General features: G+C 46.8%; 1 protein-coding gene across 4 annotated transcripts in view; it reads right to left on the reverse strand.

Moving 5' to 3' along the window:
* Positions 1-7,283: 7,283 nt before the first annotated feature.
* SLCO4A1 (solute carrier organic anion transporter family member 4A1) overlaps positions 7,284-16,522 on the reverse strand; it is a 66,174-nt gene continuing 56,935 nt past the window's right edge. For 3 of the 4 annotated variants that reach the window (XM_081011162.1, XM_081011163.1, XM_081011164.1), the window contains exons 10-12: positions 15,228-15,292; positions 13,729-13,877; positions 7,284-12,447 (exon numbers count right to left, since the gene is read on the reverse strand). In XM_081011162.1, the coding sequence (XP_080867288.1) occupies positions 12,298-12,447; positions 13,729-13,877; positions 15,228-15,292 (364 nt within the window). In that variant the 3' untranslated portion in view covers positions 7,284-12,297. The remainder of the gene's footprint in view (positions 12,448-13,728; positions 13,878-15,227; positions 15,293-16,522) is intronic. The other variant, XR_013987913.1, reaches the window with a different exon arrangement.

Here is a 16,522-nt window from a genome sequence, read left to right on the forward strand (position 1 = left end):
AATGGCAGCCTCATAATCAGCTGTGGGGCCACCATTTTATTTTATACAGAGGATACCACAGTCAGAGTGGTGCTAGGCCAACAGATCCCTCTCTTTAAGTGTTATGCTGCTACAAAGTTTACTTCTTGTTTTGTTCTTAGTAAAAATGAATCTAGATTCAGGTAGGTGTTGGTTTGACACAGTCGAAAGAAGAAGAAGAAGAAGAAGAAGAAGAAGAAGAAGAAGAAGAAGAAGAAGAAAATGGTCTAGCAGAACCTTATAGACCAACTAAGTTTGTTCTGATATAAGCTTTTGTGTGCATGCACACTTCTTCATTCAGTAAAAATGAAGTTTGCCACGGATTCCTGTGAGTTCCTGAAAGGCTATGTGTACCTAACAACTTTGCCCCCATGTATGCAAGAGAGAGGGATGTGGGTGGCGCTGTGGGTTAAACCACAGAGCCTAGGGCTTGCCGATCAGAAGGTCGGTGGTTCGAATCCCCGCGACGGGGTGAGCTCCCGTTGCTGGGTCCCTGCTCCTGTCAACCTAGCAGTTCGAAAGCACGTCAAAGTGCAAGTAGATAAATAGGTACCACTCCGGCGGGAAGGTAAATGGCATTTCCATGTGCTGCTCTGGTTTGCCAGAAGTGGCTTAGTCATGCTGGCCACATGACACAGAAGCTGTACACTGGTTCCCTCGGCCAATAAAGCGAGATGAGCGGCGCAACCCCAGAGTCGTCCGTGACTGGACCTAATGGTCAGGGCTCCCTTTACCTTTACCTTTATGCAAGAGAGACAGGCCGGAGTGGTCGTGAAGATGCATTGACCTCTGGCGCTGTCTCTGATGATACAGACACAGACCCCACAAGTGTCCCTATTTTCCAGGGACAGTCCCGGATTTACAGAAGCCGTCCCAGTTTCTGATTTGATACCGGAATGTCCCGCTTTTCCTTAGGACATCCCTATTTTCATTAAATAAATGTTGGAGGGAATGGTAGGGTTTGTTACCATAAAGCACCAATGCTGCAGCAAGCAAAGGCTCCAGCAGCTCAGCCAGCTGCTTGTGGCTGGAAAGCCAGACAGGATGTTTGTGACTGTTGCCATGGGAACAAAGGGGCAGTCCATTCTGTACTGAGCACCGGATGTTAGCTCAGTGTGTGTGTGTGTCATATGACCCGTACTGGATGTACTTGGGAAGAGTTTTCTCCTTGCTGTTGTTGAGTGCAGACATGATTCTCTGTACTGATGTAAGAGGCAGAAATAAATGATGTAAATAGTTTTCTGTCTGCTTCTTTCCCCTCCCTGGGGACACCAAAGGGGAGAGGAGAAGAACGGTGTGTTCCTCTCATACATCTGAGAAGAATCGCCGGACCTCGCCTGCTTATCAGCAGAGGTTGGGAGACGCGGGGAGGTCGACAGGAATATCTGCCGGTGCCTACGCTCTGGCACATTCCTCTGACCAGGCAGAATTCCAACAGTGGTAGCAGAGGATGGTTGCGATTCATCGGACATCTGCATGAGAGGCTGGTGGATTGTCCTCCTCTGCTCCAAGGAGGAAGAGAAAAGCGTCTGAGAAATGCCAGAGGCTCCACAGACAGCTGGTGGAAAGAAGAGGTGTTTTCCAGAGCAACAGAGCCCAAGGTATGCTGCATTTCGGGCTAAAAGTGTGAACGCAGGAAGATTAATTCCCTGGTTCACGGAGCTGCGTTTCAAAGAAAACAAAAGCTCCGGAGGAAGAGGCCTGCAGCTTGAAGGCTGAAGCCTGAAATTCCACAAATTTTTGTGGTAGATAAGAAGTCCTCTTGAAATGCATTGTTGCTAAGTAACGGAAATTTACTGGCAAAGGGGCTGGACTCTGAGTGTAAGCCTGGGAAAGCGAAACAAAATCAGAGAATGTTTTGGCTACAAGGTTTACGAGCTCTTGGAAGGGACTTTTCAATAGCAGCCTGAGTTTAGCTGCCAGGTGCAAAAAGCACAAACAACTTGCAGTTTTGCTGCGTGAGAAAGGAAAAAACAACTGTTGGATTTTACAGTTTGTTTGACATTGTGAGCCGGAGGCTTGGCTTCAAGATGGATGCCAAGAAAGAAGGAGGTTTGCCTTGCCCACCTTCCTTAACCAATGACAATTATTCATCTTGGTCTGTAAAGATGAAGGCCCTGCTGCAGAATCAGAGGCTTTTTGATGTAATTGAAAACCCCATCCCTGCAGCACCAACCAGAGGTTGGGAGTCACAGAATGTAAGGGCCAGGACTGCTATAATTCTGTGTGTCTCAGATGATCAGTTGGTGCATGTTCAGCATTTAGAAAATGCGAAAGAGGTATGGGACACGCTGCGTACAACGCATCAGAGAAATGCTGGTTCTTCAGCGTTGCTGTATTTTGAGAAATTGACCAATCTGAGACTTGCGCCTGATGGAGATGTTCAAGCGCACCTGACAGAAATGAAGTTTCTGCGTCAACAGATGGTGGAACGCAATTTCCGTCTTCAGGAGGAAGTGTTTTGCTTCATGATGATAAACAGCCTTAGCCGCACCTACAAGGTTGTTGCCAGTCAGCTTGGTTCCCTACCGGCCGCGCAGCTGACCGCGGAGAGAGTTTGTGCTGTGGTCCTGAATGAACACGACAGACTTGCTGCACTGGAAGAAAACGACAGGGGGAGGGAAGAACAGAGTTCTAATTCCCCCACTGCTGATGCTACTGGAGAGCATGGTGTAGCATTGAGTGCTGTCCGATGCTACAATTGTGGACAGACTGGGCATCTACAGCGAAACTGTAAGAAGCCGCGCCAGTCAAGAGGAGCAAAGAGCAGCTCTACGAAGCCTCAGGCGTCAGGCAAAAGCCATACCAAGTGCCAGGTGAAACCTGCAAAGGCTATGATGGCGAAAGGAACCACGCCAGATGTTGGGAACTCGTTCATAATTGACACGGGCGCCACGGTTCATATGTGCCCGCACAGAGAACTGTTTTCGACGTTGAAGAAGCAAAGCTTCACTGTGAAACAGGCCAACGGTCAGGAGTTGGAAGCGACTGGAATTGGGACTGTGTATCTTGAGAGTCTGAACTTGACTATAAGCAATGTTTACCTGGTTCCAGAACTGAGATTTAATCTGCTGAGCGTGTCGCAGATTGCAAAGAAAGGACTGAAACTGTCCTATGATGCTAAAAGCTGCAAGATCTACAAAGATGGAGAACTGTTTCTTACTGCCAAAGAGAAAGATGGACTGTATTTGTTGACTTTTGATCAAAGTGATTACATGAAATGTAATTCTTCTGTTTCTAACGAAATCTCTCTTGCAGGGGTGAGCATGACCAGTGTGAGCACCAGGAAGGTGACTAAGACGAAAAAGGTCGACAGAGCATTTCAGCGGGTGTATGCTGATGTGATTGGTCCTCTAGAACCATCTAGAGGCGGTGCACGATTTTACCTTGTGTGTGTGGATTGTTTCACTAATTATTCTTGGGTTTATATGATGGAGAAACCGCAAGAAACTTTAGAAAAGTTTCAGGAGTTTTGTGACAAGGTTAAAAATATGCATGATGCTAACATTGATTGTCTTTTCACAGATGACAAGCAAGTTTTTCTGTTACAGAAGTTTCAGAGGTTCCTAGATGGAAAAGGGATAGACCACAAAGTGGCAGTTTCGCAAGAAGCGTGGAACAGAGGGGTCTGTGTGAGAGTGAACAAAGAATTGCAAAAGGGGATGAATGCGCAATTGCTGAGTTCACATTTGCCACATGAATATTGGGCCGAATCGCTAGCGTCCTATCTTCATGTGTGGTTGAGAAAGGTCTCAACAGAGTTGGGATGTTCTCCTTTTGAGAAGCTGTTCAATAGAAAACCTTCTGTTGCCTATTTTAAGGTTTTCGGGTCTCATGTGAGAACAGAAGCTCCAGGTGGTGTAAAGAATGCCAGAGGCATTTTTGTGGGTTATGAAAAAGGTCTCTACAGAGTAATTTTGTCTGAATCTGGTCAGGTGATTCTCACAAAGTTCCTAGAGAGTGCTCCAAAGCAAGAGCGGGTAGTACAGACATTTCCCACAGGAAACGATTCAGATGATGATGATGATTTTTCTGATGTAACAGATTACAGTGGTACTGATGACGATGACACTGATAGCTCAGAGAGTTCAGTTGTCACAGTCATTGAGAGGAAATCTCACATAATGACTAGACCCTCAGAAGAGGAGGATGAACCATTGATTAAACTTAGTACTGGTTCTCCAGAGAGTTCAAAGGTTGAACCGGTGAGCACAGAGGATCAGAACCTCATACGCAGGTCTGAGAGAGCAACGAAGGGTGTACCACCCAAGAGGTATTCAAAGGAGTTTGCTAACCTTGCATATGTTGCTATTGTAAACGACCAAGGACAGATTGAAGCTGTGTCTGAGTCAGAGACAAAGGCACAACAGAGAGTTGTTAACCGAGGTAATGCGAAGTCACACAACCAGAGAGGTACATTGGTTAAACCAGTGGCGGGTAGTTCCAAGGGTGGAACTGAAACAACAGGGGAATGTTATAAGTATAACAACTGTTTGTTTTCTTCTCTGGATGACGCTTTGCTCGCAGCACACATTGATACTTTAGGGGGAGTATGTTACCATAAAGCACCAATGCTGCAGCAAGCAAAGGCTCCAGCAGCTCAGCCAGCTGCTTGTGGCTGGAAAGCCAGACAGGATGTTTGTGACTGTTGCCATGGGAACAAAGGGGCAGTCCATTCTGTACTGAGCACCGGATGTTAGCTCAGTGTGTGTGTGTGTCATATGACCCGTACTGGATGTACTTGGGAAGAGTTTTCTCCTTGCTGTTGTTGAGTGCAGACATGATTCTCTGTACTGATGTAAGAGGCAGAAATAAATGATGTAAATAGTTTTCTGTCTGCTTCTTTCCCCTCCCTGGGGACACCAAAGGGGAGAGGAGAAGAACGGTGTGTTCCTCTCATACATCTGAGAAGAATCGCCGGACCTCGCCTGCTTATCAGCAGAGGTTGGGAGACGCGGGGAGGTCGACAGGAATATCTGCCGGTGCCTACGCTGTGGCACATTCCTCTGACCAGGCAGAATTCCAACAGGGTTTCCCTAGTTTCATCAGAGAAATATTGGAGGTTATGGAGTTATGCGACCCCTGAGTCAAGGATATAAATAACTATACAACCTTTAGAAGACATCTGAAGACAGCCTTGTATAGGCATGGTTTTTTAAATGTTTAATGTTTTATTATGTTTTTATATATATTGAAAGCTGCCCAGGATGACTGGAGCAACCTAGTCAGGTGGGCAGTCTATTATTATTATTATTATTATTATTATTATTATTATTTGTCAGGGCTGCCTCAAGTCTCAGCTCACAAAAGACCAACGCCTATCTCTTCTTATATACAAAAGTGTTTATTGCAGTTCATTGTTTGCTTCACATCCGAGGCGCGCAGCCCTACGTCTGCTAGGCTTAGACCGCTGAAGTCCCCTCTGAATCTGTCCCTCCCCTGCACCAGTTTAAGAGGCTTGCGCTGCTCCACCTCTTTCTCTCTTTCCTTTTCCGCAGGGTCTTTCTGCCCGCTGGGGTTTCGCCCCTCCTGGATTCCTCTGACGCGGAATCAGACTGCTCTTGCCCCCTCCTGCGGGCTTTGGGACCTGGCCCCTCCTCCGGGCTCCCTGTACTTCCGCGCGCCTCTACATTTGAACTTGGCGCGCGCGCCCAACCTCTAACCTTCCTTTTAACAGCTACACTACTCCCTTCACTACTCCCCTCCCCTTCCGGGAGGGTGGCTTGCTCCGACCTCCCTCCCTTCTCTGCTGCCGGAGCCGCTTCCCCTGATACACTGAAACCTCCACCCCCTTCGCTGCACTCTGGCGGGGAGGCTGGTCCTGACGCCCAGCTGCCACTTTGGGATCCCCCGCTGGCCCCCTGCTCCTGACACGTCCCCCCTGGGGCTCCCCTGGCCTTGACCACCGGCGCCCCCTTCTGGGAATCCTCTGATTCGCTGGAAAGACTCATGGAATCTCTTGAGTCATTGTCATCCTCTTCCTCGCTGTCCTGGGATTCATCCCCATCGCTCTCCATCTCCTGCCTACCCTGTGCCTCTGTCCCTGAACCCCTGACATTATTATTATTATTATTATTATTGAATAGGACATCCCTATTTTCATCTGAGAAATGTTGGAGGGAATGCAAACATTTTGCATTTTGCAGGAGGGACTCATAATGATAGTCAATACAGCCAAGATAGAGTCCAAAAAGCAAGGAGCTGTGTTAATGTATTATGTAAGTTGAGCAGTAAAGTGCACAACAACCGGTCATTCTGCACATTCCCCAGGCTGCATGGAGAATGTGCAGACAATCCTTAATTGAAGAGGGACTTGTCGACATTTCCTGGTGAATACACATAATCTCCAGCAGGTCTTGGGAAATGTTCATATACCAACTGAATATTTTGTCCATACACTTTCCTTACAGATGTGGCATGGCTCACTTGTTTGAGTTATATTGAAATACCCTCTTGATGTGATACACGAAGCCCATCCCTGCAGTGACTCTTGGAGATTGCACATGTGGATTAATGTGGAGATCCAATGGACAGTGGGCCATGGTTTTGGATGGAGGCAAGGGGCTGCTTAATACTTTTCTAATCCGTTCTGCTTTATATTTCCACAATTCTATTCCCAGTAAGAATGAACTCCCAGTTACCCAAATAGGACAATTTGATGAAAGTGTTGTCTTTGCTACCACCTAGTGGCCATATGGAACCAGTGCAGAAAGGTTATCCTTTCAAAAAAAAGTAGGTTGGAACCCATTTCCTTCGTGGCTGATTTAGCGTGCCCGTTTAGGAATGGATCAAAATTCCCCCTCATCTGAATTTCTCTCCAGATTCTGGAGCTCTCAACACTTGGTCTTGCTTCTGAAGTGGAACAGATGCATCAAGTGTCTTCAATTGGTTCTGTGCATGTTTTTAGAATCTCATAAATATGTACATCATTTTGTGTGGCTATCGGTTAATCCTGCCCCAGCCAATGCCCAGATAGGGACATATCAGTGCAATTCAGTTCGGGATCTGGGCCTCAGCCTTATTTGGTGCATAGCCCTCATATTAGCAGAAAGGCACATTAAAATGCTGGTGGATTTTTGTGAGAACTTTTTTTTTTTTAATGGCAAACTAATGCAAAAATGTGGCAAGCAAAACTTAAGAGTAGAAACTGAAAATGGCAGTTTTCATCCACACCTATTCCCAGCTGGCACCCCTGTGTTTGTGACAGGCATTTAGCATGAATACCTAGTGAATGGGAAGCGGGGAACAAACAATGACCATTCTGATTTTGTTTTTTGCATGTATCTAAAATCAGTTTCTTTACAGAGTACAGCAAGCCAGACATTGCATAGATCCATTTTTTCTTTAAAAAAGAAAAACATGTTTCCCAATGGAAACATCAGCATAGGTGACAAAGCACAATCACAACCAGTAAGTCAAACCTTCGTTACAGTACATTGAAAGAAAGGTGTCCATCTTAAAACAGTAGGACAAAAGCAGGTTGTGGCTACGTAATATGGTAGTTCTTCTCTTCGAGCCCTGGGAAAAGGGATCGGGATCAGACTCAGAAGTGCCAAGTCTGAAAAGACTTTGGTGGAAAGCAGGTGAAAAACAACAACTCTCAAGTTTAAGCATTTGAGTTTTGAGACGGCGGCATTGTGTGGGATCCTCTGACAGGGCTGGGCAGATAATCTTTCCCCTTCTCTCACCCTTCTTCCATTGCAAAGTAAGTAACATGAAGCTATCAGGGCTGTATGTACAATATAAACAAAGGGCTTAACACTTGGGGAGGGAAGACAAAGACAGCTGCAAGAGCGATTGGGGAGGAAAAAGTCATGGGAGGAGAATTTCATTCATCGCATATCGGGAGGCAGAAACGTTGCAAGTCAGATTATTAGCCTGCTATAGGGAAGATATTTTTGGATCCAAAATTGTCCAGAGAGAAGTCTGTATAAATTCTAAACATATGAGCCCTGCAGTTTCAGGCTAGGGTCTCATCCTGTCCATCGTCCTGTTCTCACAGTGGCCAACCAGATGCTTACAGGAGACCTGTCCTCAACACAACATCGCTCTCACCTCCTGTGGTTTCTGACTGCTATTCAGAGGCATAGCGCCTCTGACAGTGGAGAGAGCATCAGTATCAGTAAATATGGACTACCTATTATTCCACGAATTTGTCTACTCCTCTTTTAAAGCCATCCAGGTGGTGATCATCCCTGCCTCCCGCGAGAAAGCCACTTCCGAGCTGGAGAGGAGGTGGGGTTGCGGGCTTCACGACCTCCCCGCGGGACTGGGGGAATCCTCGGCCGCGTCATCTCCCTTGCCAGCCAATCGGCTGGCCCGGGAGGCGTGGCCCGCGCTATTTAGGGCCGGCACAGCCGAGGGTTTTCCTCTTTCGTCGCTCCAGCTGCTCCGGTTTCCCACCCTTCCCACCCTTTAGGTTTGGCTCTCTGACCTTGCTATGGACTTCGGTTGGTCACCGTCAAGGGGCCTGGTAGGAATTTTTTCCACTTGGCAAATTGGCACCAGACATATGGTTTTTCGCCTACCTCGTAGCAAACCGTCACAACTTTCTCGGCATTGGCGGTTAGGCATTGGTAGGGGTATTGTTATGTAGATGAGGGGGGAGAAGCGCCATCACCTTCCACCAAATCGAAGGGTAGTCTGGTAAAGGATTCCGGGGGGCGTGGCCCTGTCCGAAGCCTATGGAGGTGAGGGCCTAAGGCACGCCTCCAAGCGGTGACCCCGGGGGAGCTCCTAGTTGACGTGCATCAGCAGGACTCCCCCTACTGGCGGTTAACCCTTCCCGGTCTTCAAGCAATCAGGCTGAAGCCGGATAGTCGATAGGACCAATGCCTGAGCCAATTCTCTCAGTTCCTGTAACCAATAAAGTTGTGGCCAATTTTCGCCCATTAACCTAAAATGCTGGTGTCCTGTGTCTTTATTTCCGAGGGGGAGGCGGAAACTTGCCACGCAACGAATTCCGTACCTTCTCTGTGTGTTGTGCGAAGAAGGATTTCCTGCTGTTTTAAAAACCCGGAAAAATATGGTTTTGTACATCATCAGGAGATCTGAGCTGGGGGATTTTAGCCAATTGATACAATCAACAGAGTTGTGTGATATTGTCTACTCTGGCTGGCAGCTGTTCTCCAGGGTCTCAAGCTGGAGGGCTTTTCCCATCACCTGACACCTGATTCTTTGACCTGGAAATGGTGTCCAGGATAGACTCCAGGTCCTCCCTCACATCCTACCAGCAACCGCTGACCGCCCCCCCCCAAGATGAAATCCCAAAGCATCTTCGTTTGCTTCCCCGCATATGCAAAAGTAGCAGGTCAAAGGGAAAGGGCTCAGTCTAGCCTTCTCCTTGCCATGCCATGCCATGCCATATTATTATTATTTCCTTAATTGAGGAGTATTTCAATATACCACCACCACCCCAGCAGTCAGAAGAAATGCAAGTCTCGACAAGTTGTACTCCAAGATTTGGCAGATTGTGTAAATTAATTGATCCCAATTAAAGCAAACTCAAGCAATCACCAACAAGAGAATACCCCACTCTTTTGGCAGTTTGGGGGCGAGCTAGAAGAATGGAGCATGCCTTCATTTTCTCCCCCCGTTTTGAATCCCCATTGAAACTGTGCTTGGCGCAATTTCCCCTCATTTTGAAATTGACCGTGGCCTTTGGCACCGTGAAATACAAGTCTCGTCACGCTCCCTTACTAAATATTGTGAGGAAGGGAGAAAGAAGAAGTTCCATTACACTCATCAGAAAATGGAACTCCTCACCATGAACTGATGTCTCTCATACACTCATGAGATCTCATGGGTGCTTACTTCACATATGCTGAAGAGCTGAAGTCAGCTCCTAGTTGGAAGGGGCTCTCTGAAAAATGTCTTTTGACTGGCCCTGTCCTCTGTCAGTGGGGCTTTTTCTTGTGAGGAATCCTATTCGGAATAAGGGAATTTCCCTAAAAAAAAAGGGAAATGTTGACAGCTATGCAGTGGAGTCTCTTGGTGGGCTTACTTAGCAGTGACAGTGGTCAACAGTAGTCCTTTGACCAGCACTAAGTAGTGTCTTGGAGATACCATTTTAATGTTTCACGATGTCTCGAGGCATTATGGGAAATTAAAATGGTGCCTCCAAGACCCAGTGGCCTGGTGTTGATGGAAAGTTGGGGGCAGGGTTAAAGGGGAGGGGAAAGGGCAGCAGGAATTTAAAGGGGTCTCAGTAGCTGCATTACAAAGCAGCAGTCTCAACTAAATCATATAAGACAGGGATGTCCAGCTTCCAAGAGAATGCGATCTAGTTCCACTATAAAAAACTGGCAGTGATCTACCCAAAGCTGTTGAGCTTCTTTTTTGGGGGAGGGGTCAGGATCACGCGATTGACCAGGATTGACCAGGGATGCTCCACGATCGACCGGTAGATTGTGATTGGCCTGTTGGACATCACTGATATAAGACAACCACCCAACCTCTGCTTAAAAACCTCCAAGGAAGGAGATTCTACTACCTCTTGTGTGAATCTGTTCCACTGTTGAGCAGCTCTTACTGTCATAAAGCTCTTCTTGATCTTTAGTTGAAATCTCCTTGCTTGCAACTTGAAGCCATTGGTCCCACCCTCCAGAGCAAGGAAGAACAAGCTTGCTCCCTCCTCCCTCCTCCTTGAGATATTTGAAGATGGCTATCATATCTCCTCTCAGTCTCTTCTCCTCTTTTTCCAGGATAAACATACCCAGTTCCCTCAACTGTTCCTCATAAGGCTTGCTTTCCAGACAGCTTAAATCCCAGAGGAGGGAAAAGGCATAAATGAATATGAGGAAAGATTTTGTCTCGGTGCTTCTTCTCACACCAGAAACAGCTGTACACGCAGTCCAGGCCTGAAAAAGAATTGATTCTGGTGCCACACACCCACATCGGGGAGTGAACTCACAGGGGTACAGAAACAGTAAAATGGTTTCTGGCGGGAATGGGGTGCCAACTCCAACCACCCATGCTGTGCACACATTTAAAGCACATTGCTTCCCCCAAAGAATCATGGGAACTGTAGTTTGCCACTCTCAGAACTATAACTCCCAGCACCCTTAAAAAAAACTATTGCTCCCAGGATGCTTTGGGGAAAGTCATGTGCTTTAAATGTATGGTGCATTTTTGGCATCAGTAGACAGCAAGTATAAGGCCTTCCTTTTAAGATAGAGCAAGTCCAGAGAGCTTCCTTCCCATGGGGCACTTCCTGGGGAGGGTTACAGTGCCTGGGAAGCCACTTGGAGCACCAAGAGCAAAATATACATGACAGACAAAACAGCTGCAAGAGAGAAGCCTAGACAGGAGTTGTGTTGTTAAGAGGATTGTTCACAGTAAAAAAATAAAATTAAAAAGGCCGATCCAACACAATTGCATGTTCCTCACTTAGTGACTCATAGCTAAATATATGAATGGTTTCCGTTAGAAATGATGTTTCAAGGTGTGGCGATATGGAAATTCTGCCTGTCATATTTGATCTATGGAGGCCAATACATATCTGTGAGTCACCGCAATGTTGCACCCCCCGAGTGATGAGCAGAAAACCCCCAAAAAAGGAAGAGGACCAAGAACGTTACCACAGAACTTCCTGTCTGAGGAGCAGTGACAAACCAGCCAAATTACATTTACACCAGAGAAGAGCTTGTACCAGCATCCACACACGGCCCATGGGGTGAACTCTGCTTGCCTCTTTAAGTGCTTTATACAGGAATGGTCTAAAGCTATGTTTAGCCCTTCTTGACATAAATTAACACTGTGAGGTTGGTTGACGCCACAAAACATTGTGGCATGCTGAGGTTACGCTTAAAGTTGGTCTCTAAATGCAGGGCTGGGACACTTCGTAAAGTGAATGCTGCCCACTCGAGCCAGGTAGAACACATTCCAGTGCCTCACAGGTGCTGTCATCTTGGTTTAGAAAAATAAATAAATTTCAAAATGGCGGCGCTCCATTCCAAAATGGCAGCAGCCACGTGTGAGAGACATCTGAAACCGGCTGTGGCCTTTCCATAAATCCTTGCACCTCCATCTTCTACACTGGGAAAAAGGGTCCCAAACCCTGGTGATAGGCTTTAAGGTGGCAAGGCCAGTGCACAAGTTTTGCAGTGTGCTTTTGCTGTTCAGAAAATACTAAATTATATACCATTAAATTATTCTTCCCCGGAGGAGGGGGAAATGAAGAAAAATAATACCAATCATTTAACAGGAAAAGACGAATACATATTCTTTAGACACAGTATCTTGGAAATGGTGTGAAAGTCACTTGTCGTATCCTCCGTGCTATACGTCGTCTTGAGATTGATGTGGGTATTTGTTCTCTTGGACATCGCAGTTGCCATTTTCAGAGGCGTCAGAGCTTCCCGGAACAGATTCAGGGGGAGGTGGTTTGTAGAGCGCGCAAGCAAGCAGGAAGAAGAAGGATCCAATCACCTAAAAGACACCAAGGCTTTCAACTTATGTACTCTTTCCATAAGTCCTGATCTTCTCAGCAGACGGCAAAACTAAAGACCACTGTTGTCCCTTTTGATGGGCCATCCAATGTCGGAGCCAGCCGGCAATATTACAAGCCTTTGCCGTGGCTTTATGACTCCCACAATCCAAGGTGTTCCCCAGCCTTGTGTCTTTCTGTTTTGGAAAAAAACTCCCATCACCCCTGATCCCAGGAGTATCAGAAGTTGCCAAGCACTGAGTTAGACCACTGGTCCATCTTTCTCATCATTATCTACAGAGATTGGTGTTGGCTCTCCAGGGTTTCAGGCAGAGGACATTGCAAGTCCTACCTGGAGATACCAGAGATGGGACCTTCTCCATGCAAAGCAGGAGCTTTATCCCCGAGCTATGGCCCTTCCCTATAGCTCTGGACATGCTGGGTGGGGTTGGTGCAACTTGGGGTCCATAAACACCTAGCACTCCTGGCTCCCTCCCTCCCAGTGCTAGAACATTGAAGTTTGTGCCAGTCTTCATAATGATCACCACTTCTAGAGGAAGGAAACCTCTGAGTACACAGACTAGAAGCAAAACCAGGGGAACACCTATGGCAGTGGTGGCGCACCTATGGCACACGTGCCAGAGTGGGCACTTAGAGCTCACTTAAACCTGTTGCTTGCTCAGCCTCCAACCCGTCTGCACCCTCTTCCTCCTCTGGCCTGTCTCCTGAACCCCACCACCATTCTCCTGGCTTCCCACTTGGATGCTTCCCTGGGAGCATTCCCCAGCTGTAGCCCCCCACCAATTCCTCCCTGTCTAGTCAGTCCCTGACACACCTGGGCTGTACCACTTCAGACTGCAAGTGAGTGCAATCCCATTTAGTTTTGCATGCGGAGCTAAGCTTCTAAATGAAGAACCATTTGGTCGTATGAACAGCAAGCGAAACCTGAATTAGTACAACACAGCCACACGTGTGTGAGGATTCAGCCCTAGTTTTGGCACGCAGCAGAGGTTCCCCCTTGAACAGCAGAATCTGACTTATACCAAGTCAGACCACTGGTCCATGTAGCTCAATATTGTCTACACTGACTGCCAGCAGCTCACCAGGTTTTCAGACTGGAGACTCTCCCAGCCCTACCCGGAGATGCCGGGAATAAACTTGCAAAGCCAAGTGACCAGTCCTCATGGTGCCCCATGCTGACAGATGCAGGATGGAACAGAGGGCTGGAAAAGTTCTCTGTTGAGGTTCACTAAATGGTGGAGACGAAAATAATTTAGGACTACCTTGTATATAACACCTGCGACCAGGGTATATCGGCTCATAGCAAAGTTCTGGTAGACATAGCACGATCCTTGTTCACCGCACTGGTTCTGCCAAAGGAGACACGACCTGTCAATCATCGACCCAAAAGCAATTGGTCCTGGAATACCACCTATGCAAAGACAGAAATGAGAGAGATGCCTGCTGTTGGATAAATCTCACACTAGCCGTGCTCCACCCAAACCGATTCTAGCATATCTGGAAATGCTGGTATTGTGGACCTCCGCGGGAAGCCTTCTGTTGTGTTAGTTGGCATTAAATTTGGTCTGAAAATCCTGCTTCAGTGATTAGATGGAAATAATCACTGGAGAAGACTTGGGAAAACAATACCTGCTTAGGTCATTTTATGATATCTTTTAAAAGGCCAGCTGCAAGAGCAGTGTTTTATATATACACAAGGACACACCCTTGAATAATAGCATGAATGTGTGTTTCTTGGGTGAATCAAAGTTCCCAGTCTGTTGGCACAGCACAAGGATCTCTGCTCCACACTTTAATTCCTCAGAATGCAACAGTGCTCTCTAGAAATACAGGGCCGGATCCAATGCTAGCCATACTCGGAGCAGAACCACTGAAATTAATGGACATGACTAACATGGGTCCAATCTTTTCAATAGTTGTACTCTGACGCGGGTGGCGCTGTGGGTTAAACCACAGAGCCTAGGACTTGCCGATCAGAAAGTCGGTGGTTTGAATCCCCGTGACGGGGTGAGCTCCCGTTGCTCGGTCCCTGCTCCTGCCAACCTAGCAGTTCGAAAGCACGTCAAAGTGCGAGTAGATAAATAGGTACCACTCCAGTGGGAAGGTAAACGGCATTTCCGTGCACTGCTCTGGTTTGCCAAAAGCGGCTTAGTCATGCTGGCCACATGACCCGGAAGCTGTACGCCGGCTCTCTCGGCCAATAAAGCAAGATGAGCGCCACAACCCCAGAGTCGGTCATGACTGGACCTTTACCTTTACTCTGAGCAGAACACAATGGACACAGAAGGAGCCAGACTCTAGGCCCAGCTAGTCCAATTTATGGAGATCTCTATGCTGTAGTCTTTTCAGAATGGGGAGGTAGCCCAATGCTAAGCATTGGGTCATAGGAGCATCACTGCCACAACAAAAGTAAAAAGAGGAGAGTGTCATCATGCTTGGACTAAATGTGTGCAGGTCCAAGACATGCTTGGACTAAATGTGTGCAGGTCTGCAGATGCTGACCATTTCTGTTCAAATACACACCATCCTACCTTCTCAGCTAACTTGTTTTTGTGGTGGTGGTTGTTTTTAAGAAGGAGGCAGTTGTATATTAAAGGTCAATGTGCCAACTGGTCCAGCATTTGTGGGCTGTTGTTGTATTTTGCTTCTACAGACATATAGAATGTCTTCATAGCCTACATGATTTTATCCTGAGCAAGAGTTATGTCAATAAACATCATATGCAAGGAGTAGATTATGAGATCTTAGCTGTATAGTGTACCAAGTGTCCGGACTACAATCCATTGGATCCCCAGAGCAAACGATCGCTGCCTGTCTGAGACGCACCTAGGAAGCATAAGACAAAACATTTATAAATGACAGCGAGCAGGAACAACCCTTGAGCAGCGCAGCAGCTCTGTTTCCCATAATACCACCAAATTGTGGGTCTCAATAGTTAAGGGCACAGTGATCTGGTTCATGTTAAATATTAAAATGCCTCTGATATATAATTTTGTAAAAAGATCCTGATGGCTCAAAGTCATGGCAGTTGTTTCTGCCTACCAGAAAAAAAGAGACACAGATATTCGGTCCAACACATGTTCCAAAATCCTGGAAGCTATGTGATTCTCATTATACAGAACTCAAGCATGCCCATCTGGCTGCTAAGTGTCTCTGACTTGGTTGCATATATATGTGCAGCCAATATTAAACCAGACTGTTAAGTCAGGGGTGTGGCCCTCCAATTGTTGTTGAAGCCTGAACCCCAGTAGCTGCAGGCAGCGTGGTCATGTCAGTTTGCATTTCTTATTACAGAAGAGGGCCGTCTTTACCTGGGGGTGCAAGGGGTGCAGGGCACATGGGTGCCAAATTCTGGGGGACGCCAAATGTATACCGGCTCCCTCTCAATTGGCGGCAGTGAAAAGCAATGGAGCGAAAGTCTCCCCCCTCCCCCCCTCCACAGCATCAAATATTTTTTTCCCTGCTGCGTCGTTGTTACAGGTGAGTGATTCCCCCCCCCCCAAAAAAAAGCTCAACAACTTCCTCCCTCTCCCAAAAAAGCTTTAAAAAGTTAATTTGGGGGCAGCTAAACTAAATTTGGGGGCGCTGGGCAGATCTTTGCACCCCGGCGGCACATACGCTAAAGACAGCCCTGTTACAGAAAGTATTGATCTGATGTGTAGAGATCTTTCCTATTCTACTTAATTCAAGAGGGTTCTGTAAGCTTCTCTGTGTGAAAGATGCAAGCAGAAGGTTCATGATGTTTGGGTTATTCTTTCAGAGAAGCTGAGTACAGCTGGCTTAAACTGGTTCTGATATCTTTATTCAGTCAAGGTCATGCTGGCTATAAAAATAGGCTGGAAGGAGCCTGGCTTTCACTCACTTTCTCTTCCTATCTCTTTTCTCTCTGGTGTGGTCTTCTGTATGCTTAGACTTATTATAAGTTATTGTAAGTTTAAGTTAAGTCTGCTGCAACTGGATTTCTTATGGACAGTGGCAATCCTGAATGTATTGGATTTTTGACCATTATGTTCATTTGCCTTCAGTAGCAGTAAAGCTCTGCTAGATGAAATATTA

This window comes from Podarcis pityusensis (assembly GCF_964106645.2).
Source record: "Podarcis pityusensis genome assembly, chromosome: 6".
NCBI lineage: Eukaryota > Metazoa > Chordata > Lepidosauria > Squamata > Lacertidae > Podarcis > Podarcis pityusensis.